The sequence below is a fragment of the Sorex araneus genome, chromosome 5 (genome assembly GCF_027595985.1).
Source record: "Sorex araneus isolate mSorAra2 chromosome 5, mSorAra2.pri, whole genome shotgun sequence".
NCBI classification, from domain to species: domain Eukaryota; kingdom Metazoa; phylum Chordata; class Mammalia; order Eulipotyphla; family Soricidae; genus Sorex; species Sorex araneus.
In genome coordinates this window covers 19271901-19295881 of record NC_073306.1, presented here as the reverse complement: position 1 = coordinate 19295881, position 23981 = coordinate 19271901, and the positions used below count along the sequence as shown (strand labels likewise).

Here is a 23981-nt window from a genome sequence, read left to right as displayed (position 1 = left end):
ATCATCTGCTCAAGGTATCTTCATGTATCAAAAAAAAAAAAAAGGTGAGAGTCGGGGAGGATGGGCATGGGGACAGGGGGATGCATAATAGGGCCAGTTCTTAGAGGATAAGAAACCTGGCCTTGTATGGCGAATAGTTGGATTTCATTCCCAGCATATCATCATATAGTCACCCCAGCACTGCAGGAAGTGATCCCCTGAGTACAGAGCCAAGAGTAAGCCCTGAGAATTGGTATCAGTGTGGGTCCAGAATCAAATACAAAATGAAACACACATCTAAGATATCTAAGATGATATAGTATATTCTACTCATTTTAGGGAAATTTGAACGTATATTTCATTATATCAAATAAAGTTTCTCGACTATAAAACAACACTCCCAGAAGCACATGGCCACATCTGTGGCTGTGTGACCTCTTATAGACTAGTTCTCCTCTTGGAGAACCTGGCAGGGTACTGAGAGTATCCTGACCACACAGCAGAGCCTGATAAGCTCTCTATGGTATATTTGATATGTCAAATACAGTAACAGTGATGGGTCTCATTCCCCTTACCCTAAAAAAGCCTCCAATGCGGCACCACTGGGAAGAACAAGTAAAGAGAGGCTGCTAAAATCTCAAGGCTAGGACGAATGGAGACATTACTGCCACCCGCTCAAGCAAATCGATGATCAATGGGATGACAGTGATGCAGTGATATCGAATATATTTAGTAAAATACATTGAAAATAATATATTGAAATTCAAATTTGCAATTTAAATTGTAGATAAGGAAAGCAAACCATGACCATGGTCCCATTTGAGAGCCAGGCAAAACATGTCTGGTTGGGAAGCTTAAACACATTTCCAAGCTACCTAGCGATTCTACATTGAGATTTACATCCAGGGGCTTCCAATCTTTGTTGTTTCTAAATTTCATAATGATCCCCAGGCTCGTGAGGAATAGCTGCAACTATTTCAGAACAGGCTATGAATTTTTAATTCACTTTGAATAACAACAAGGTTTATATTTGGTGGCAAGAATTTGTTTCTAACACTCTGTAATTAAAGGTAATTATTTATAGAAAAAAATTGCAGGAAGATTTGTATTCTGAAATATTCAAACTCTGTTTGCTATTTATACAGAGAAAGTAGAAAATTAAACATGAAGACACAGATTTCAAATATGTACTTAAGGAAGGGAAAGAAAATACTCCTGACAATTCCCAGAGATGTAATGGCAGAAAAGACCCCACCCTTGGCCATGTCTAGTGGAGACTCAGTTTCCCCAGCATACATCCAGGTGCCATGGAAACAGGCCACCGGCACCCCAAATTGTAACTCACTTGCAATGCCATCCTGCTATGTGTCCACCTTGTGAACATGGTTTATGCATTGTACAGAATACTTGGAGAACAACAGGTAATTTCTACATCACCAAGAGCCTCATTGCTTCCCCATTCCCTGTTAGAAGTTTGCTCTTTATACCTATGCTTATTAGAGTCAACTCCAAGGAAGGAGGGGACCCTTTTAGCAACCAGACCGCAGGAGACGGGGGCACCCCCACACTCATTGCCTGCCTGCCTTCCAGATGAAACAGAGTCTGGGGAAAACCAGCCTCACTGACAAGCAGGGTTGTGTGAATGCCACGCTTCCTAAGAAGCCACATTTGCATCCCATAACCTCAACTTTCCAGGTAAAAGACATCCCTGACTTTGAGCTGAGGGTGGGAGGCAATCCAGGGATTTGTCACCTTCTTGCCCCAACCCTAGTCTCACGATGGCGGCTTCTCAGTCACATGGAGCACATGGCAGCTCTACAGGACCCTGACACCCAAGGGCAGCTGGTTTCATGCCCTCCCTTACTCTTTGTCCTTATTGGGGAGGAGGGTGTGGGTGACAAAGGAAGGGAAGCTGGCGGCAGGGCCCTTACCTGAGGGTACAGCAGCAGTGCCGAAAGATACAGAACCGAACATGTCTGCACTCGCCGGAAGTGTCTGGGATGAAGACGGGATAAAGGCCTCACCTGGAGTAGCAGGAGTCTGTGGGGCAGAGAGAGGCAGAAGCCATGTGAGCCCCAAGGAGGGGAAGCAGCAGGCATGAGAACTGGGGGTAGGAGGTGGGGTGCTGTAGAAGCACACCCCAGCTAGGGCCTTGGAGGCAGGGGAGAACCATGAGTCTTTGGCTGTTACCTGGGGAAATGGTCCCTTCCCGAGAGATGCTGAGAGACCAGATGTTTCTATGACTTTAGACAGAGAGTTTAAAGTGCTCAGCAAATGATGGCCAATCTTCCAACTAGTGTGAGCCCCTTCCCCTGGGAATTGTCTGCTGACTCTCACATTATTCCATCAAGTCTGGCTTTTACCTGGAGAGGGGACCCAGCACCCTGTGAGTAGACACAGTCTCAGGGGGTCTGGTGCACCCAGCTCTGAGCTTGCCATTGAGTTCTCCGTCAAGGAGCAGTTGTTGTTCAATGAATAAGGACAGCTAGTGCCTGGAGCAGGGGCCCTCTAGTCCTGCTGCCTCCCAGAATTCAGCCTGAATCCTCAGCAGCGAAAAGAAGTTAATAGTCTCAAGAAAATGAGAAACAAAAGATCAGAAAAGGAAAAAATGCCTGCGCAGTCGTGAGCCTTCGAGTGTATGACCTAGACTTGAGTTCCAGAAAGTTCTGTTGCTTGAACTGGTGCAGAGGGAGAGCAGTACTGAGATAAAACCACCGGTGCTTATTTTCTCTGGAAAGGTCTGTGCCCGCTCCTGGACAGCCCTTTGTTTATAGTCTGTCTATCGGATGCCATAATAATCTTATCCCCCCACCCCCACCCTGGAATAGACTGGGGCAAGCAATTAATCCTGAAACCATGGCAATTAGACAAGGCCATTTTTAGACCAGCAGCTTGCAGGACGAATGGCATTGTTCTGAGGGTTATTAAATACCCAGTTGGATTGCACTTGGGTTCAGGGCCAGGAACACAGCAGTGGGCTGCTGCATTAAGTGCTTTCAGAGGCCATCAATGCTGCTGTCGTTCCCTCAGTGTGACCTTGGCAGTGTCACATGCCCGCTCTGGGACTCAGTTTTGCTCATCTGTAAAATGAAGGGGATGAGGTTAGCGGGTCTCTCCAGACCCTGCTTTCCTCCACGGCCAGAGGTTCTGAGATGCTCCTGGACTCCCCAGGTGGGAGGAGAAAAGAGCTAGACCAGAGATCCAGGAGACAGAAGCTCCTGGACTCTTTGCCCTGGAAATCAGGTGCTGGGAGCAGGGCAGCTGTGCCCAGGTTCCCTGGCGACAGCTGTGAGCAGCGAGGGCTCAGGCCATCTGTCCTTGGTGCTGGGTGATAGCCTTTGCTCCAGAAGGCGCAGCTCACCAATCGACCATGGCAGCAGCTCTTGCTGGGTGCACACGTGGTGCTAGCGCCGCCCCGCCTGCAGCGTTAGTGGGTGCAGCTGTGGCTGACTGCTCCCCTCCCACCTCCGGGGAGGGTCGGAGAGCAGCAGGGGCTGCCCCTTGCCTTTGAATGCATCCCCTTTGTACCACCCTGGGTGGATTCTTAGTGGCTGGTTTTGTTTTTTTTCCTTCCCTCTTCTTTTACATTTCAAATCAAGGCAATCTGCCCTGCATGCCCCCCTAGCAAGCCCTGACTGAGCATCCCTGGCTGAAACACAAGCTGGGTCGCTCCTGGCTCCAGGAGCAGCTCAGCAAAGCCCCAGAGCAGAGTGGAAGAGCAGGAGAAACAAAAAAGACGGTGGAGAAAGGAGAGCAGGGAGGAGACTAAAGATTAGGACAAGGTGGAGAGGGGTGGGAGAAAGCTGACGGTGGTGGGATGGGCTGGAACCTGTAGACAGGTCCTCCTCCTGTGTGGAGGCTGTTGTATTTCTTGCCCACATGCCCAGGAGAATGGTCACTCCCAGTGGTGGCTCATTTTGTCTCTCTCTACTGTTCAGCACCGGGACAAGCATACAGGCAGTATACCGTGTTTATTCGTGCATGATCACATTGACTTCTCTAAACCGAGGCATGGATGACCATCATTCCTGGCGTGCTTGCCACTGAACGGTATTCAGAAGTCACCCCTGGCTGTGCTCAAGAGAACCTGCGGTGCAGGGGTGGGGGGGATCAAATCTGGGGCTCTCAGATGCAAAACATGCACATGTTCCTTTGATCCATCTCCTTGCCCCCACCTCTTCATCCCTGCCCCCCCCACCTTCTGTCCCCCAACCAACACTTCTTTTTTAATCATGGAGGAAACTGAGGGTATACCTCTGTGCAGGGAGGCAGGGGAGGAGAGGGAGGGATGCTGAGAGGAAGCTCATACTTACAGGGGGAGAGGTTATATCAGGAGGGGTGGACATGTCCCCAAAAAGTTCTAGTTGGGTCACAGCCTGAAAAGACAAAGAGACAAAGCTGTCATTACAAGGAAATCCGCCATAGCCGAGTCCTGCTTTTTGGATCAGTGTGGCATTAGGATGCCCGTTTCTCGTTTCCATCCCGAGGATACACACACACACAGAGTAAATCACTCAATCATTATGGATGTCAATCAACCAGATTCATTTCTACCCCAGTTCTCTGCTTGTTTTCCCTAAGGAGTCCAGAGCAGACCCATAAGCCTCTTTTCTAGGAGCCGGAACACTCCCCGCTCACTCAGGTCTCCCAGAAAATGTCCAGACTGTCTTTCTTCTGTAGGAGATCAAGGCAAGAAAGCAACCTCATCCGGGGCTGGAGTGATAGCACAGCGGATAGGGTGTTGGCCTTGCACGAGGCCGAACTGGGTTCAAATCCCAGCATCCCATATGGTCCCCTGAGCACCGCCAGGGGTGATTCCTGAGTGCATGAACCAGGTGACCCCTGTGCATTGCTGGGTGTGATCCAAAAAGCAAAAAAAAAAAAAACAGAAAAGAAAAGAAAGCAACCTCATCATTTTTTTTCCCGAGTGGCTCCACCTCCTTGACTGTGCCCGGGAACAGCAACTCTCAGGGATGGGAAGCATCAGCCCCATTTTCACAGGTGAATAAGCTGAGTCCCAGAGTGCATCCCAAGGTCACCCCGGTCAGCACTGGAATGCTCTGCATATAGAGCAAGCGGTCCAATGAAAGGTGTTAAAAATCTGTCTTTCAGGAAAAAAAATGTCACTGGAGGAAAAGAAAACATATCATTTAATACCGGGAAGGGCATCACAAACAGCCCAGTGTATACACCATTAATCACTCCCAGGAACTCCGTCACCGCAGACACCGCATCATCTAGATGCCCATCCATCATACTGTGTCTGAGCAAGGCCAGCCCAGTTGCACAAGAAACCCGGGAAGACAGACTTAGAAATAAATATGCATATGCTCCCAGCTTCAGCGACTGCAGGGAGTCCGTGGCCAGGAACCAAACGTCTTGGCTTAATTATGAAAAGCATATAATTATATGCTCTTTGCAAACCTGCCCGGTGAGGGAGAGAAATAACACTTTCTGCTCATCTTCAGATTTTTCATGAGAGCTTATAATTGGGGGAATCTAAACCCATCACTAAATAGCAAGAGAGCATGCCTGTCTGGCATGCCGGATCTCGGCTCTGAGATTCCGCCCTGATCAGGCAGGCTAGCAGCCCCTGGCTCCCACAAAGAAGAACACATTTTCTCCTCCTGATCAGGCAAGGTGGGGAGGGTCCCTGGATGCTGAAGAGGACCATGAACTGAGGACAGATTCAGCATGGACCACTGAGGGAAAGATTGAGCCACACCCAGCAGTGCCTAGGGCTAACTCAAGGTTCTGGGTGCCCAGAGATCACCCCTGAACAATGCTCAGGGGACCCTCTGAATGTGCTGCAAGAAAGTTAAGAGCCTTACCCCTGTATCCGTTCTTCAGCATACCGGCCACTTTTGACCTCTGCAACTCTTCAGTGCTAAGTCCCCTCCCAGGATATTGGATGTGACCATCTCTCCTTTGCAAGTGTATCAGCCATGCTAAGTAAGTGCCTGATTTTTTGTGAAGTTTGCCTCAGCCTGATTTTAAAAGACCCAAAAGACTCTTTTGCTTAAAGGAAAGATGCTGAGTTGAGGAAATGTCCTTTCAAGAGTTTCCCTTAGGCTGTGAGATGGAATGATCATGCTGGCACAAGGTAGGGCCTGGTCAGGCTGTCTTCCTTCTGCACACCACACTATTTTTCCTGTACACATCCAACAACAGCAGGGGGTTTCCAGGTGAGGTGCAGAGATGTTCTCTGTCCTAACCTGCAAGCAGCTTCCGGTCTGGTGGGGAGGACCCCCAGACAGAGACCATTTTCTGGGAATGTGACAATAAGATCCTTTGGGGCGGGAGAGCTCAGGATGGGATAAAGGTAGGGCTTGACAAAGAAATATCATGGGGAGCAGGAGAGGGGGCGGGACCCACAGAGAGAAAAGCATCTGTGCATCAAAGGACAGGAACTCCTGAGCAGGTGAGGGATAAGCAGATCGGACTGCCAGTAAGAAGGAGGAAAGGAGACCTTCTGCAAAGCAGAAGGATGGGGCTTGCATGAGCTGCAGAGTCCTTCCTGCCAGCTGCTGGCTCCTTCACTGGCCAAGGAAAGAGGAGAGAGATCAGAATCTGGAAGGAAGGTGCCCCTCAAACCTGGCGAGGCCCACAGTGCACGCCTGTCCCGGGAGAGCTTTCATCAGCTTGGGAACCATTTTTCACACGGTTAGATGCAAACGTGCCCAATCTACAGGCAACTCCCCACAATTCACCCAAGGAAGAATTCTATTTGGTCCCTTCAAACAGTGCTTCCAGGCTGCTCCGCCATTAGAACAATATGATGTTTTTCAAATGGCCCACCATTATTTCAGTGGTAGGAAAATATTAAAACCAAGTTAATAATTAAGTTACACAATTTACATTTCAAATGTGCTGAACTCGTGGCATACTTTTACTAACATCATAAATGGAATTTATTGGCTAATTTTCTCCTTAAGCACAACTTTTAAAATAACCTTCATTCTTGAGATATAGACTTTCCTCCTGCCAGATGATTTTCACTCAAGGATTAAACGAGAAAAACACGCAGAGGCATAAAACATAGATTGTTATTTCATTTCATTGGCTATGCTGCTTAAAAAGAACCTGGAGTTAATTAAATTTTATAGAAAGAGGGGATTCTTAGGGCATAAAATTAAAAATAATTCTAATAACCACATGTGATAGAAAATCTGCAATAATCTCTATTTTCACAGCCTCTTTCCCATGTTAACCCTGGTCCTTTTATTTGTAACCTAATAAGCCATGTTCCTTCTGATAATATTGTCATAATGAATCATTTTAACAGCCCCACGAGAGTAATACTAACCATTCACATTTGTAAAACACTTTCAAGTTTACGGTACATTTTCTAATACATCATCCTCATGTTTGATGCTCATTGAGCCTGGGAAGGCGGCTGCGTGAGGCAGGTAATCTCACTCACCATCTGCATTTGCAGATGTGCTGACGAGGGTTAAGGACCTTGTTTCTGATCAGCCATAGTGAAGGAGCTGACCTGGATCCACAGGCTTGGTGGCACCTGGCTTGCTCTCCTGGTTAGCCTGGCTAAATGGGGGAGGCCCAGTCTTCCCACCATCCTGAACCAGAAGCCAGAGTCCTGGGAAGGTCTGCTGGACCACCTATCCTCAGCAGGGCTCACTGGGGTGTTTCCCACACTATTAGACAGAGAGGTGAAGCCTCTGGCCCTTTTGGAGTCACCCTGGGAGCTGCTCCAGTTAGTTCTTAGCTGCTGAGGGGGAACACTGTGAAATCTCCACCAGGCCTGTCCCCTCCCCAGTTGTTCCTTGACCGGGATAAGATGCTTTCACAAATGGACCAGGGCACCAGACCAGCATCACCCACCACCCACCCCTAGTCCTTTCCAATAGATGGCTACAGTCAGATGCTGAGATCAAAAGCCCAGCTCCAAAGGTACCACTGATCTGACCTGTGGATACAAGCTTCCAGACCCACTCCCTGGGTTCTTGCACTGAGAATCTATCTCTAGGAGCAGCATGGAGACTCTTCTGGATGTGTATCAGCTATTGCACCCAGAGCAGCGAAGCCAGGGCTGGGAAAACACTTCCTGTTCTCCCGTCTGGCGGTTTTATGGAAAGACAGGCCAACAGACACAGTCAAGGCAGTACTGTGGAAGGGAGACTCAATGAAGGCAATGAAAGGAGATGCCACCTCAAGGTCTTTGCACATGTTCCTCCATCTCCCCCACAGCGGTCTTCCTTCCCTTCACTCAGTCTTCAGGACACAAAGTAGAACACTTTGCTTTTACTTCTGGGAAGTGATTCCTAACTCACTTTAGAATTATCCGAAAGAGCTTCTGTGATAGTCTTAAATCACTGCTTCTCAACTTTGATGCATGTGGTATAGAGAGAGAGCGAGAGAAAGAGAGAGAGAGAGAGTGACAGGGAGAGAAGAGAAAAGAGAGAAGAGAGACTGATCTGGGTCCCCAAGCCTAGAGATGGTGAACAACAAGATTGTAGTACAGCCAAGAGAGACTTTGAAAATTCTGGCAACTCAATTGCAGCCATGATTGAAGACTTTTCTCAGAGGCTCCCCAAACACCCTGTATTCAGAAATGCGGATATCTACTGGTCTCTACCAACCAAGCTAAATGACACTGGGTGCAAATCAGCCCTTTGACTCCAGAGCATGCTGTGTTAGGGGTGCAGCCCAGTCCCTCTGCCCCAGGGTGTGCCGGGCTAGGGGTGCAGCACAGTTCTTCTGCTCCAGAGTGTGTTGATTCAAAAACACAACTTGCCGTACTTTTATTCCTGCACTTTGGGGCGCACTTAACACTCTGTTTCACGTGCCTGAGCCCCAGCTTTACTGTACTGCACTCCCATCAGATCAGGATCCTGATGAACAGACCTGTCACTTCTTCAATACTCTCCTCTCTCTCTCTCTCTCTCTCTCTCTCTCTCTCTCTCTCTTTCACACACACACACACACACACACACACACACACACACACACACACACACATGCACCGCACATGCTCACACACACTGACCTCATCTCAGCAATCTTAGCACCCTCTTACCACATCCTGTGACCATCAGAACCAGAACAGGAACCTACTCCACGAGCCACCCAGCCTCGCCGAGCAGCTTTGCTCAGTGGCCTTTCTGCCAGCAGCACGGAGTGATGGGGAAGGGAGGGGAGCGGTGGACAGCCTCCCCGGAGAAGCATAGCCCTCCTCCAGCTGAGCCTGAAGCCTTACCTTTGTTGCCTCACAAATCTCAGCACAGTCCACGGGCAGATTCCTGTTCTGTAAGCACAAGGCATGACTTAGGAGCATGGAATGAAGGATGGGGATGGCAGGGAACACTTGCATGCGGACCCTCTCCTTACCGGGCTGGCGGCAGCAAACCGTTCTTCAAAATCCTCCAATGCACGGCCATTCTGCAAGCGTAAGGGGTGATGGATGGTGAAGCGTGATGTGAGCCATGATATGGATTGATGAGCTCAGTGGCAACGCAAGCTAGGGTCTCCATAGCTGTCTCGGAAGGTGGGGTGGGATAAATGGGAGGGGTGGAGGGGGAAAACTACTGACACTCTGTGCACAGTCCAGAAAATGCTCGAGTCACCAAAAGAAGAGAAAGTGACCCACTTAGGAGAGTTGGCCAGGAGGGTCAGCTCCAAGTCCATCTTCCTATAAATCCAGTCTTACCTGGAGGGACTCAACCAGGCAACAGGGCAGAGCAGGATGTTTATCTGGGGACTTGCATTTGTAAAGAGAAAAGAGTGACCATACGTTTTCAGATTGTATTTTTTTTTTTGCTTTTTAGGTCACACCCAGCGATGCTCAGGGGTTACTCCTGGCTTTGCACTCAGGAATTACTTCTGGCAGTGCTTGGGGGACCATATGGGATGCCGGGGATCGAACCTGGGTCGGCCGCGTGCAAGGCAAATGCCCTATCCGCTGTGCTATCGCTCCGACCCCTGTAGGTTGTATTTTTGTTTGTCTTGTACTACACTTGGCTGTGCTCAGGGCTTACTCTGGCTCTGCATTTAGCGATCACTCCTGGCTGGGCTCGGGAGACCTTAGGAGGTGCTGGGAATCAAACCAGTTTGTCCACTGCAAGGCAACCAACTTGCCCACTGTACTATCTTGCCGGGTCTCACAAATTGTATTTCTTGATGCAGCCCACCAACAGCTCATTTTCCCAAGAGCTTAGTGCATGTGTCCCTGTCTGCTTGTGATGCTCTTCATCTCTGCAAGTTCCTGCTTGGCGAATCCCTCCAACCCAGTGGAGAGCCGCCTCGTCTAGGAAGCTTTCCTTGATGCACGGGGCCGAAAGCCTTCCTCTAAGAACCTAACTTCTGTGTCAGTTTTACTCAGGACTCCCTGAAGAAGGAACACAGTGGAAGGAGAAGAAAGAGGAGAAGGAGGGGAGGAGGAGGAGGAGGAGGAGGAGGGGGAGGAGGAGGAGGAGGAGGAGGAGGAGGAGGAAAAGGAGGAGGAGGAAGGTCTCATAAATTGTATTTCTTGATGGAGGAGGAGAATGGAGAAGAGGAGGAGTAGCAGCAAATGGAGGAAGAGGAGGAGGAGATAGTTGGTGGCTAACAAAATCAAACTGTTTATTGAAGCTTTACTTTTATTATTTCTATACCCAGCAAATTGTGCTCAACTACTTTTATGGTATTGCTTTCATGACATTCCTTTCTTGGGACACACAACCAGCCTCCTCCCAAGAACAGACGCCCTTCCCAGTGAATAGTCATGGGATCACACATAAGTCTCGCGATGCCCTCCCTGCTACACCCCCCTGCCATGCCTCTCAAACTCTTCCCCTAGATACTCCTTGCAAGCTTGCTCCAAATTTATCCCTTTGGAACGTGAACAGACTAATCTAGCAATTAACTCAGGAACAGCAGAGCACTCTACCCACCTAAAAAGGAATAGCTGAGATTACGCCAAGCTCACTCTGTCATGGCCCCCTCCTAGGGCTCCCCAAGATGTGCTCTGAGCCTCTTCCAGGACCCAGGGTGGCTGACTTCTCTATGTCCATGGCCCGTGGTTTCCAACTCCACTGCTGCCCCATGGAAGTTCTCTACTTCGCAACACTCACAAAATAACTGATATCCAGAGAACACTGAGAGGGGATCTATATGCCAGGGACATACACTTCACTGACCCCGTGCTGTGTTTGTGGGATGATTTCCACATGGTGCCATGATGTGAATACACATCAGTAAATGTTGCCATTGTCATCAGGGTGACTCCATTTCAGTTATATGTGGATAGGAAAGATCACATATTTTTTTCTATTTTTGGAAAGAGAAATATTTCCTGATGGCCATGGAGGAGTGGAGACACTGCCCACCAGTATTCTGCTAGGGCCCCATTTGTCAGACACCGTTTCCACCCTGACTTTAGAAAACATGTTGGTTATATCTTTTGGTAGTGACAGTGGGGCACAGAGGGAAGCTGGGTCACCCACAGCCCAGTGCTGTATCCCCCTCCCTGCAATGCACCTACAGCTCCCCCTCTAGCCCCCAGAGAAAAGAGCCAGAACCATCTCAATAGAAGCCACATATGATAGTAACTACTACTATCACTGTTGCTTTGGCCAGGTAATAGCAGAATAATATCTCTCTTTGGGAGATAGTATCCACCTAAGGGATCCTACGGTGTAGCTCCAAAGGTGAAGGTTCTGTCGCCACATCCTTGCTGAAGTCACAGGCTTCCAGGGATTTATGGCAGAGTCCCTCCTACTAACTAGCTCTGGGTCATAACTTTTAATAAAAACATTTTTTAGTGTCCAAAATCTCATTACATCTGTCCAATATAAAAAAGCAAATGGCTTCAGAGCATGATGGATGAATTAAATAAATTTGAAAAACAGCCTGTGTTACCGTCTCATAAAGAACCCCACCATGGAAGGAGAAGGTGGGGGTGGAGGGGACCAACTTTGGCCTGAGCCCATCCTTCCTTGGTGACAGGGGGCCTTTGGGGAGGCATGACTTGATTGCTGGAAACTAGGATGAATCTTGGTCTGGGCGTGGTAGCGAGTGTCCCCAAGGCATAGGAAAGTGGACGGATGATACCCAGCAGTGTCACCCGTGGCCCTGTGTGACTTGGGGAATGAGGTCTTGGGCATCTGCTCACTCCTCAAAAGGTGGAAATGACCAGGCTGACACACTCTTGGGATTCCCAGAAGGACACAAGAGCTCTATGTATGTTAAGTTTTATTTGGAGTTTGGAACATAGTAGATGTTTAATAAAAACTAATGAGTAGCTGAGTAGCTCCCCCCCTTTGTTATTTTGCAAGTTTACAGTTTTATTTTACAGGGTTTTTTTGTTTTTGGGTCACACCTGGCGATGCTCAGGGGTTACTCCTGGCTCTGCATCTCAGGAATTACTCCTGGCGGTGCTCAGGGGACCATATGGGATGCTGGGCTCCAAACCCGGGTCGGCCGCGTGCAAGGCAAATGCCCTACCTGCTGGGCTATTGCTCCAGCCCTTTATTTTACAGTTTTAAAGGTTAAAAATTCCTGTTATACAATCGGTGGGGAAAGAAACAATGCAGGAAACTCCTTTGAAACCAGAAAGGACTGGTCTGTGCTTTCAGTTTTCACAGGAATTTCCTACGTTGTGCCTGACACTTCCAGGTCTCTGTCTGAGCTCCCATCCAGCCTGGCCTCCCTTCTCCCTCTCATTTTATTTCTGGCTGAAATTTGGCTAACCATTTTCCCAGTCAACCTCTGTGTCCTGGTTGTACAGTGTCTTCTGGTTCTTTCTCAAAGCTCCTTCTTTCTGTCTTCCTCCCAGCACACTTCAGCAACCTGTTCGGAATCCTTCTGGCCAGGGCGCCTTTCCCGGATGATTTCCATGGGCAGAATGTATATCCCACCCCCTACTCTCACCACATTCCCAACTTTTACTTAATCTACAGAAACAGAGAAAGTTCAGGAGGAAGAAAGTCTGAAGCACTGCATACCCCAATCAAGGTGAGGGAGAATCAGGCACCTCGGGATTGCAGACAGTTGGATGCGTATGCCTTTCTTGCCAGAGACGTTGACAAGAAATATACAGGCTAATGAAGGCGATTCCTTTTGAGACTATTGTGGAGTATATGCACTCTATCACCTTTAGCCAAGAGTAGAGAGCTCATTTACTCATCCTTGGCAGAGAGAAGAAACTGAATAACAGAGGGACGGCTGGAGTTAATATACAAAATAGAAACTCTGATGTTGATAAATGGTTTCTCCCAAGAGCATATGGTCAAACAGAACTTCCTTGAAGATGGACATTTCTATATCTGCACTAACTTAGATAGTAGCCAGGAATGGCAGGTGGCTGCTGAGTACTTCATATATAGCTAAGGTGTGTGACTAATGGACTCAGGTTTGAATTTTCTTTAACTCAAATTTAATTTTATTTATTCATTGGAAATAGCCATATAGAGCTTGTGCTACTGTACTGGGTAGTACAGATCTACACAGAATATTTTTTTTAACTCTGAACCTTCTGGTTGACTGCTTTATAAATACCAGATATATTCCTCCCTTATATATTCAATTATTTTAAGGAATATTCTACCTTGGCATTGACTGAAAAAAGTCTACATGAAATTTCCATGTCTAGACATTATATTGAAATCAAATTCTATTTGTAGAGACAGCAGCCTGATAGTAAAAGGATTTTTCATCATGTGGGCTAAGGTAGAGCCAGCTAAGTGTGGTTTTTGATTGTTTTGTATTTGAGCAATAACTAGAGTTGCTGGTGGCAAATGAGGAGGGGTGGGGGGAACACACAAAGCAGGGGTGCTCCTGGCAGTGCTCTGGGGGCCATGCAGTGTTGCAGATTGGACCCCGGGCTCCTGCAGGCAAAGTAGGGACCCCAGGCCTTTAAATATCTACCCAGCCCTATTTATAGGACCTTCTAAAAGGCAATTAAGCTGCATGTTTCCAGTGGAAACCCATGAAGAATCACTATCATTCCAGTGGAACAGAAATCCCATTTAATGCCAACAGGTGCCAGGTGGACTGAGAGGAGAAGCTCTGTGAACTCATTAGACTCAGTGCTTACTGAGCAGAGAAAACAGTGTTAGTTGTAGAATTTTCCTCTGTAATGACTGAAGAGTCACCTCCATTCAAAGCTGAGCCTTATTTTAGAAGGAAATAGCCTTGATCTGTCCAGTTACCAATTCAAGAAGATCTTCAAGTTTTGTCCAGAAAGTTAGGGAAGACAGAGAGAAATGCTTATATTTTATTATGAAATGCTTATATGCATTTTTATTTGAAATGCATAAAGTATAACTTTCCATGGATGATAAAATAATAATATCTGGATTTCTAAAACTTGAGTCAGTCTTTGGATAGTGTTATTCCCCACCAATTTCTATTTATTTTAATTTAATTTTTATTTGATTTAAGTTTTTTTTGTGAAGAAAAACAGGTTTTATTAAAAGAAATTTTGAGATGTGGGGGAAAAGAATGAGAAAGATACATATCAAGACAGAACATGGACTTCTCCAGAGTAGAAAAGGCTTCTTTTTTAATGGTTGAAAAAAATAAAACACCACTTCATTTCTATTTATGTGTGTGTGTGTGTGTGTGTGTGTGTGTGTGTGTGTAATTGGGGCAGACCTCATGGTCTCATGGTGCTGAGGGCTTATTTCTAGCTCTATACTCAAGGGATCAGTCTTGGAGGGGCTTGACAGACTATACTTGGTACTGGGAATAGAACCCAAGTCCGTGTACAAGGTAAGTACACTATCTCTATCCATTCAAGACCCCCTTCATATATACTTAAGAGTACAGTACTGTTTGTTTTAGGCATCAGCAACAAGTCTCTCAAAATCAACTTGCTTAAGTGTCCCGATGCCAGTTAAATTGTGATTTCTCTACTACCCTGGCCCAGTTCCCAGTAACCCCCATTTAACTTTTAAATTCTGTGTTTGACTATTTCACAAATCTCTCATAAGTGGAAGCATTTGTATCTATTCTGTGATTGGCTTATTTTACACAGCATACTACCCTCAAGGTTAAGTCAAGGTTAAGTCAAGTCAAGTCACCTATAGCTGACTATACTTTCATAGGGCTGAGTAATAATACATTGTATGTACATATTTCCTTTATTTACTCATCTATCAATGGTGCTTTACCTTAACACACAAAAAGAAAGTTAAGAATGGTAACTGGGGTAAAGGGAATTTTCTGGAGCTTTATTCAGGTGTTATAAGGAGGTAAACCCTTTGGAGGAAGGCCAGAGTACCACAAAAGGGACCTGAACTCAAGAGGGAAAAAGAAAAACAGGGGACAGAAATGACGAAGAAACCTCCTCTGCAGTCCTGAGCTGAGCTTCTTAACTTTAACTCCATGTCAAGAAAATCAATTTCTTTGCCTTTGAAAACAATGGATATTTCTAAAATCAGGATTCCAGGTGAAGAAGGATGGAAAAGTAGAGGTCAGAGAAAGCAGCTTTGAGGACAGCTGAAGCCTGACTAGAATTTCTTTGGTGAGTTCCTCTGTCTCTCTGATTTGTTTTCTCCTTGGCAAAAAAACAGGGTCGATAATACGTATAGAGTGGGATGTCTGGGAAAAAAGCAGTGGGAAGGTGGAGATATAACAAAGATACAGCACAATGGACAGAGCAGAATCCTAATGGATGCTCGTTCCCTTTCCAAAATCACCCAAAGGATAGGAAGGATGGCAGGGAGAGACTAGAAAAGAGAGACAGGGGAGAGAGAGAGAAGGATGGAAAGAGAGTTTAGAAGGGAGACAAAGGCAAGTGAGAGGGAGGGGGAAAGGGACCGGGAGATAGGAGAGGGACAGAGAACGAATGATCGGAAAGGAAAGGAAATGGAAGAGGGACTGAACGAAGTATGGAAAGAAAGGGATGAAGGAAGGAAAGAGAGAAGAAAGGTTTTGTCAATAAACCTTTTCTACAATTTATCACCTTCATGAAGTAATAGCACAGCGGGTAGGACATTTGCCTTGCATGCAGCCAACCCGGGTTCGATTTTTCCCTCCCTCTCAGAGAGCCCAGCAAGCTACACGGCAGAGCCTGGCAAGCTACCTGTGGCATATTTGATATGCCAAAAACAGTAACAACAATTCTCACAATGGAGATGTTACTGGTCCCCCCTCGAGCAAATCGATGAACAACAGGACAACAGTGACAGTGATAGTGACAGTGACGTCCCATTAAAAAGAGAGAAGGAAGGAAGGAGGGAAGATGGAATAGAAGAAAGAAGGGAAGGAGAGTAGCTGAGGAAATATCTGCTTAGTAGAGGGAAGGCAGGTTGCAGCCCAATGCAGCAGTTTGGGGAGCACTGGTCCTGGGAGGGGATGAAGTCACCGGGAGAAGAAGTCAAAGGTGGTTCTCACAGAGCAGACAGTGGGCCACAGCATGGTCTTGCTCCCACACCTCCTCTCCAATATTTTTGGGGGACACACCTGGTGGAGCTGCTTGGGGGCTACTCCTGGCCCTGTGCTCAGGGATCACTCCTGATGGCAGGGATTGAATTGGGGTGAGCCACATACAAGGCAAGTGCCTTCCTTACCCTTGGACTGTCACCCGGGCCCCTCGCCAGTGCTGAACCCTGCAGAGAACACGATATTCTGGGAGTCCGCTTCATCATTCCACCTTCCCCAATCCCTTTTCTTCTCTAATCTTTTTTTTCACCCCCATTCTGCATCCCATTTCAAAACCTAGGTAGCAACCCCACGTTTTTCAAGATGCCTATTTTCTAGAACATCGCTCTCACTTTTTGGAAACTATACATAAGAATGGATCGGGGGCATGATTTATAGCTGATAATGATTACATGCCATTAATAGTCTGATCGCTAACAATGACCAAGGGAAGGGGAGGCAGGTGGGGACTGTGGGAAATGATGGGGCAGTGTGTGGGCAGTGTGGTGCTGACAGTGACAGTTGCTGCTGACCGTGAAACCCAACACGCACACAGCCTTTAGTACACTGTGCCTGGTTCAAGGGTCATGGAGTGATTCAACCCAGTGCTTGGTACAGATAGCCCAAAACCCCATCTGGAGGGGCCAAGGGTATGGGGGGGACAGCAGACCTGCTGCAATGGGGGCACCTGAATGTGACAGTGTTGATGTTGTTGTCACAGGCAGAGAGAAACAATGATATAGCTCTTCCAAGGGTGACAACCAAAGGGGCCCTTGGAGGAATACTGTAAAAACCAACCAAGCATTGTGCCCAGAAGCGCTGTGAGGATGACATTCCCTTACCCTGGAGGAGCGTCTGGTCCTTCAGATTCTAGCACCAACCCATGCTTTATCCCATGACCTAAAGGAGCACTGGTCAAGGAGCACTGTAGATGAGCAGACCCTCCCCCCTTGCTTTAGCACTGATAGCATGGGAAAGGGAAGAATGCAAAATGGCATCACTCCATTAGTGTCTGTCAACAGAATACACAGACCAGTCCAGGTGCTAAGGTCACTGTCACTGTCATCCCTTTGGTCATTGATTTGCTTGAGCGGGCACCAGTAACGTCTCCATTGTGAGACTTGTTGTTACTGTTTTGGGCATATCGAATACGCCACGAGGAGCTTGCCAGGCTCTGCCGTGCAGGCGAGATACTTTCGGTAGCTTGCTGGGCTCTCCAAGAGGGATGGAGAAATCGAACCCGGGTCGACTGTGTGCAAGGCAAACATGCTACCCGCTGTGCTATTGCTCCAGGTGCTAAGGTACAGAGGGAAAACTAGACACCGGAGTAGAAGCTTTCCCAGTGTCCATGGTCATGTGCTATGAACTGCCTCTTTCCGAATCACTTTCTCTCTTAAACATCTATTCTTTTTTTTTTTAATTTTTTATTGTAGAAAGTTACAAAGTTACAAAGTTTTCAGGTTTAAATCTCAGTTATACAATGCTCGAATACCCATCCCTTCACCAGTGCTCATATTCCACCACCAAGAATCCCAGTATAGCTCCACCCCGCCCCCTCACACCCCAAACCACCCCACGCCCCTAGCCCCCCCACCCTAAGCCCCCCCCCGCCTGTGTAACTAATAAATTTCACTTTACTTTCACTTTGATTGCATACAATATTTCAACAAAAACTCACTATTATTGTTTGGAGAGTCTCTCCCCTAAAGTCAGACCTGCTGAAAGGAAGCATTAGATAATTTGTTTTCCATTGCTGAGGATGAAGAAGTGTGAGGTCGAGTGACCACACTTAGCGGCCTCTCAGTTTTGGGTTTCTGTAATTTAGTATTTTAGTAACTAAGTCCAGAGAGATATCTGCCAGAAGTTGCATCGTTGCCAACTTGTACTTCTCAGTTACATTATATTCCACATATGAGTGCAATCTTTCTATTAAACATCTATTCTTTTTACACTGTATTAGAGGGAAAAGTGCCAGGCTTTTTTCTAAAGTGTGAAAGAGGTGGTGTGGGTTCATGCCTTGCAGAGGGAGAGAGTGAAAAATTGCCGTCATGTGCAATTGGCTCCCCTCGGCAGGATGAAAAGGTCTCAAGGCCCCTTTCTGAGAGGAGGGCAGGGGAACTTCTCCGAAAGTCCATCTTTTCTTTGCTCACAGGGCTCTCTGGAAAAGGCTATTCCTGTCGTCTAGATGGTGCCCAACAGTAACAAGAAATATTGGCCGGAGTCAAAACTCAGCAAGAGCAGCCGAAGGAGAATAAAGGAGAATAAAGCAGAGGAAATCACCAAAGAGGAGACACTACAGCAAAGGAAGAAATGGGAGGGCATTGCCTGTTGCTTGGACAGTTCTGGACCGCTTCTTTCTCCTCTTGTTGGGGGGAACCGGGATGTGTGTGCTTGGGTGTCCAGGTCCTGACTCACTTCTCCATCCATGGGTTCAGTTCCAGGGCATCCAGTCATGAATGGATCAACTCTTTCCCAAGAGGAGCAAGGGCCAGTGCCAGTGATGGAAGGACGCAGCCTTGGCGGTGCTTCTCTAAATGACAACTGCCAAACCTTCCATGGGGGGAGGCGACTAAACACGGTCAGAGCATAACTGCCTCACAGTCACACTGAATCTCCAGAGAGAGGAGTTTGTCACTGCTTCCGGGCCACTCAGTGCGGGAGCCACTCCACTGTGAACCGCCAAGGCAGAAATGCTGCTTTTGTGGGAATGGATTTCGAGTAGAACTGTCACCTCGTGACTTTGTAAGAGTACCTCACAAGACCTTGTCAGAGATATCCCACCAGAAGACCTGAGATATAAGCAAGATGTGACCTGTTAGTCACACTCCATGGGCGCCTGTTCTGTGGGTGCCAGGTTAAGCCACCCACTTGAAGGGACATCCATTAGAAACATGACACTTTTGTGGGACTGACATCATGGCACTCCGGCCAGTTTGATGAAATACAGAACTGCAGAGTGCGGGGGTCAGAAGAGATGGCACAGGACTCTAAGCAAAGACAATTTGCCATTCCCCCCCCCCCCCATTGAGGAACTGAGGCGTGACAGTTTTTTGACGATAATAACAGTGGCTGAGTTGGGATGAAATTCTTGAGACCCTCACACCTCGTCTGCTTCCTTTCCACCCCCACAAAGATTCCTTGCTCTAGACCAGGAGGACAGAGTGAGAGGTCGGAGCAAAGAAACCTGGATCAACTGTGGCCCTGAGGGAGGAGCAGTTTACCAAGATGTAGTCCAGAGAGAAACGTCCATCTCACAATAGCAACTAGGCATCTCAGAGGCATCCTGAAGATCAAATGAGGCGGTGGTTGCCAACAGACTGACGTGGAAGGCAGTCCTGTTTCCGAGGGATCTGGATGAGCAGGACACCAGACCATCTTCGACTGCCCGACCTACAGTTAGTTTGTTACTCTGTAGCACAGTCTCACAGGTCCTCTGAAGAAGCCTCTCAATACTTTCCTTACCTTCCCAGGCTTTGGGACAAGACATTCAACCCTCCTCTAAACAACACACACATCCAGTCACAATGGCTGACTATCTTTTTTTCTGCTCTACTAGATGCAGAGACTCTTAAGTTCCTTGTTTGGGAAATGGCATCACACTCATCTCTGTACTTCTAAGGCTTATATAGCCCATTGGTCCACACATGAGGAAATTATATTGACATATTTTTTTTTTTTAAAAAAAGAGTTGCTGGAGAGAGACAACAAAAGGGAATGCCCCACCACAGAGGTGGGGTGGGGGTGGAGGGATAGGGTAGGGGTGCTGGGAGGGATACTGGGATTATTGGTGGTGGAGAATGGGCACTGGTGGAGGGATGGGTACTTGATCATTGTGTGACTGAAATGCAAGTATGAAAGTTTAGAACTCTGTAATTGCACCTCACGGTGATCCACTAATAATTTTTTTTTTTTGCTTTTTGGGTCACAGCTGGCGATGCACAGGGGTTACTCCTGGCTTTGCACTCAGGAATTACCCCTGGCTGTGCTCAGGGGACCATATGGGATGCTGGGATTTGAACCCGGGTCGGCTGCGTGCAAGGCAAACGCCCTACCCACTGTGCTATCTCTCCAGCCCCTAATAAATTTTTTTTTTAAAGAGTGGCTAAAAGGATAAGTTTGCTCATACAAAAGAAGAGAAAACTGAACAGAAAGACACTTGATGATAGAATGACTTACTAAATGTGAGTCTGTGACCCAGCGGGTGGTTCTGAACACTCAGCATGCACAAGCACACACACATGCATGCACACTCCCTCCTTTGCAGAAACTTGGCATTTGCTATCATAAATTCCAGAAGGGACTAGCCACTCTGTTCTTTGATCAGATGAGGCTTTGCAATCAGACCGAATGACCCCAGTTCTAATTTCAAAGAAATACGGCAGATATGTGCCAGAGAAATTCACGAGAACAGGTACATGCTCAACTTATGCCCTTTGTAATACCTGGATGGCCTTTTAATCTGAATTTCTCAAGCCATTCCCACTGGTAACTCCCATAATGGTTCAAGGATAATAGATAATTTGTATCATTCCTCTGTACCCAGTCACTAGCCAGTATCTGATCTTATCGTCTTCCCACTGAGTTGTTAGCAAATAGAAAAGTGATTGTATCTGACACTGTTCAGAATGCCAATCTCAATATGTCTAAAACCCTTTTAATCTTCCCAAACCCGTTCTTTCATTACCTTCTGATTTCTGTAAGAAACATCAGGTCCTACCTAGATAATAAGCCCCCCAAACGTACCTCTGGAACCCCCTATCTTTTACTCTCTGGCATATTTATTTATTAAGAAGTGCTGATTCCATCTCTGGACCATCTCCCAGCTCTGTCTGCTTCTCTCTATCCACTTCCCAGAATCAGGTTAACTCCTCTGCTTTAAACCTCCTATTTCTCATGACACCTGGAATAAAATTTCTATCTCCTTCCTGTTTCCTTTCAGACCCTGCCTACGTCTGAAGTCCTATAATGTTACCCTTCCCAGCATATTCCAGTCAACAACGGTTTTCTCTCAGTCCTACATGGACCCCAGGGACTTTCCTGCCTCTGGGCCTGTGTGCTTGCTTCCCCCTCATAGCCATCATCTGGTTGCCTTTTACTCATGGGGCAGAACTGGCACAGATATCCCTTCCTTGGGAGACTCCCTCAGACTGTTTACTGAGTGTGAGTAGCTCCCCTTCGCTCTTGTCACAACCCCCTGTTTAAGTTGGTGGCTAGCGGTCAGGCTCTGTGAGTCAGTTCCCGTATTGTTGGCAGTTTTCTTCCAGGAGTATGAGCTGCTGTGACTTGTATAACCCCTGTGCCTAGCTAGCATCATGCTTGGTACACACAGACGAGACAGTACTTGTAGAATGGAGGAAGGTACGGATAGAACAAGGCAAAGTGATGAGAGACTGTTCTAGGCAATTCTTAAGAACCGCAGAAACTCTATGATTATTGAAAAAGGGAGACTTTGCATGTATGAATCTCCATGTCTGCCACTCTGACATTAGTGTTCTGGTCTGTAGCTTTGTTTTCTGTTTGGTCTCGGGTGCTAAAGCTCTATTTCTGAAGGTAGAGGTAACAGGATATTATATTCAAAAAGATCTTAGATGGATAGCCCAAGCATAGACTTTCTAAAATCATGTGTTTTCTATACCCACTCTATAAAATATTTTTAAAACTAAAAGTTACATCTTTCTGTTAGGTCACAAGTGGTTACAATCATCATTTCTGGCCATGACATATACATCCAAGTCCTGAAATGTATAACTATCTCTTGATTCATCTTTATTCCATAGCCTGACAGCCAATCAGCTTTAAGAAATGGAGGTTCCTTAGCATATTAGGAGTAGATCTTCCAGATGATCCAATGATTCTACTCCCAGACATCTTTCTGAAGACTATATAAACACTAATTGAAAGAATACTGACAAGTGTATGTTATTGCTATATAGTTAAGACATTAAAAATAAAACATTTAAATGTTCATCAGTGGATGCCTGGATAAAAGAATATGTGGTATGGTGTGGTAATACCCTCGTGGAATATTACTAAACTATTAAAAATTATAACATCGTATCATTTTCAAAAATATGGATAGAATGTGAGGTGACAGTGATAATAAAAATAGACATTGAAAGACAAATACCTGATGGTTTCACTCATATGTAAAACATAAGTAAAGCAAATGAAATAACAAGACACAATTAAAATAACTCAGACTCAGAGAGCAAGATAGCGGGTGTCAGAGGGGAGAGGAAGTGCGTATTGAAAGGTTGGATAAAGAGGGACAATTTGATAGTGGTGAATGGTAGTAAAGCTTTGTTTGTAAATGTGGTGTAGTACACACATTTATGGATGTGTGAAGCCATATTCCTAAATACTATATAATACTATGAACTATTAATAAACTGGGGAGAAAAGATATTCTATTTCTAGAAAATATTGCAAACAGCCCATTCTAGTCCAAAAAGGAAGATATAAGTTAAATAGTAATATTATACTTATATTATTACTATAAGCATAGTATTATTTAGCATCCCAGAATAAAAGTTGAGTGATATAAAAAGAAGTTTAGTTTTAAGAAAAGTACACGGTAAGTCTGATCTTATCTAATATTTCCATATTGTACTGGCACACTATATTCAGACATGAGTAATGAGAGGATAAGAAAGAGCCTCATCTTTCTGGGCTAGGATAATGTAGGGTAATAATCAGAACAGTCAGATCTTAGAACCTTATCCAGCCCAGATAGTACATCTAAAGTGGCTTTATACATGAACTCACTGAATTGTAACAATAGATGTCAATAATTTGCCTCTCCTTGTTTTTAGAGGAAACACTTGCCCAAGGTTACTGCTAGGAAGGGCAGAGTTAGGATCGTCATCAAAGTGAGTTAGCTGGGCATGTGTGTTCTTACCCATAACAGTAGAGTGAGGGCATAGGCAGCAGATGACCTGTATTGTCAGACTGGGTGAAAAGTAAGGATTCTGGAAGAAATGCTCACCTGGGGGCAGCAAAGGGGCCTGCTTTGTCGCTGTCCACCCAAATACTCTGGGGAAGACCATGGTCAGATCACATGGGAATATTAGCCTTTTCATGTTCACCAGCATTAGTTCTACAATGATGGCCCAAACTTCCCAGGTGACCAGTAGAGACAGCAGCAGCAAGAACAACATAGAAATAGTCTGAAAGACAATGCTAGGAGAATAAAAAGAAAAATCAGAAACCAGGCTGGGAGGGTAGGGAGTTAGTCTTTAGCTGATAGCATGTACCACAGCTGGATGGAGGAATAATAGTAGAGATAAGGAAAACTGCTCATCTGCTGGAGGGAGTAAGTTCATAGTAGGGATGTGGAGAGAGTGTTGTCAAAAGGAGGAGAGAGTCACTTTGACACAGCCCTCTTTTATGTACACAGAGAAGCAAGAGCCTTATCTTCCAAATCAGACTTGATTTCTCTTTCTTAGTAGCATCTTAATCTCCATCTTCTTACCCATAAAATGGAGAATTGAGGTGTCAAAGTAATTAAACAGGATACACTGAATCTAGGACTGGAGCCATAGCACAGCAGGTAGGGTGTTTGCCTTGCATGCGGCTGACCTGGGTTCAATTCCTCCGTCCCTCTCGGAGAGCTCAGCAAGCTACCAAGAGTATCCTGCCCA

General features: G+C 46.3%; 1 protein-coding gene across 6 annotated transcripts in view; it reads right to left on the bottom strand.

The window, feature by feature from the left end:
- DAB1 (DAB adaptor protein 1) overlaps positions 1-23981 on the bottom strand; it is a 1237060-nt gene that overhangs the window by 26017 nt on the left and 1187062 nt on the right. For all 6 annotated transcript variants that reach the window (XM_055138597.1, XM_055138598.1, XM_055138599.1 and 3 more), the window contains 2 exons: positions 4293-4355; positions 1911-2019 (listed from right to left, as the gene is read on the bottom strand). In XM_055138597.1, coding sequence (XP_054994572.1) covers positions 1911-2019; positions 4293-4355 — 172 coding nt within the window. The remainder of the gene's footprint in view (positions 1-1910; positions 2020-4292; positions 4356-23981) is intronic.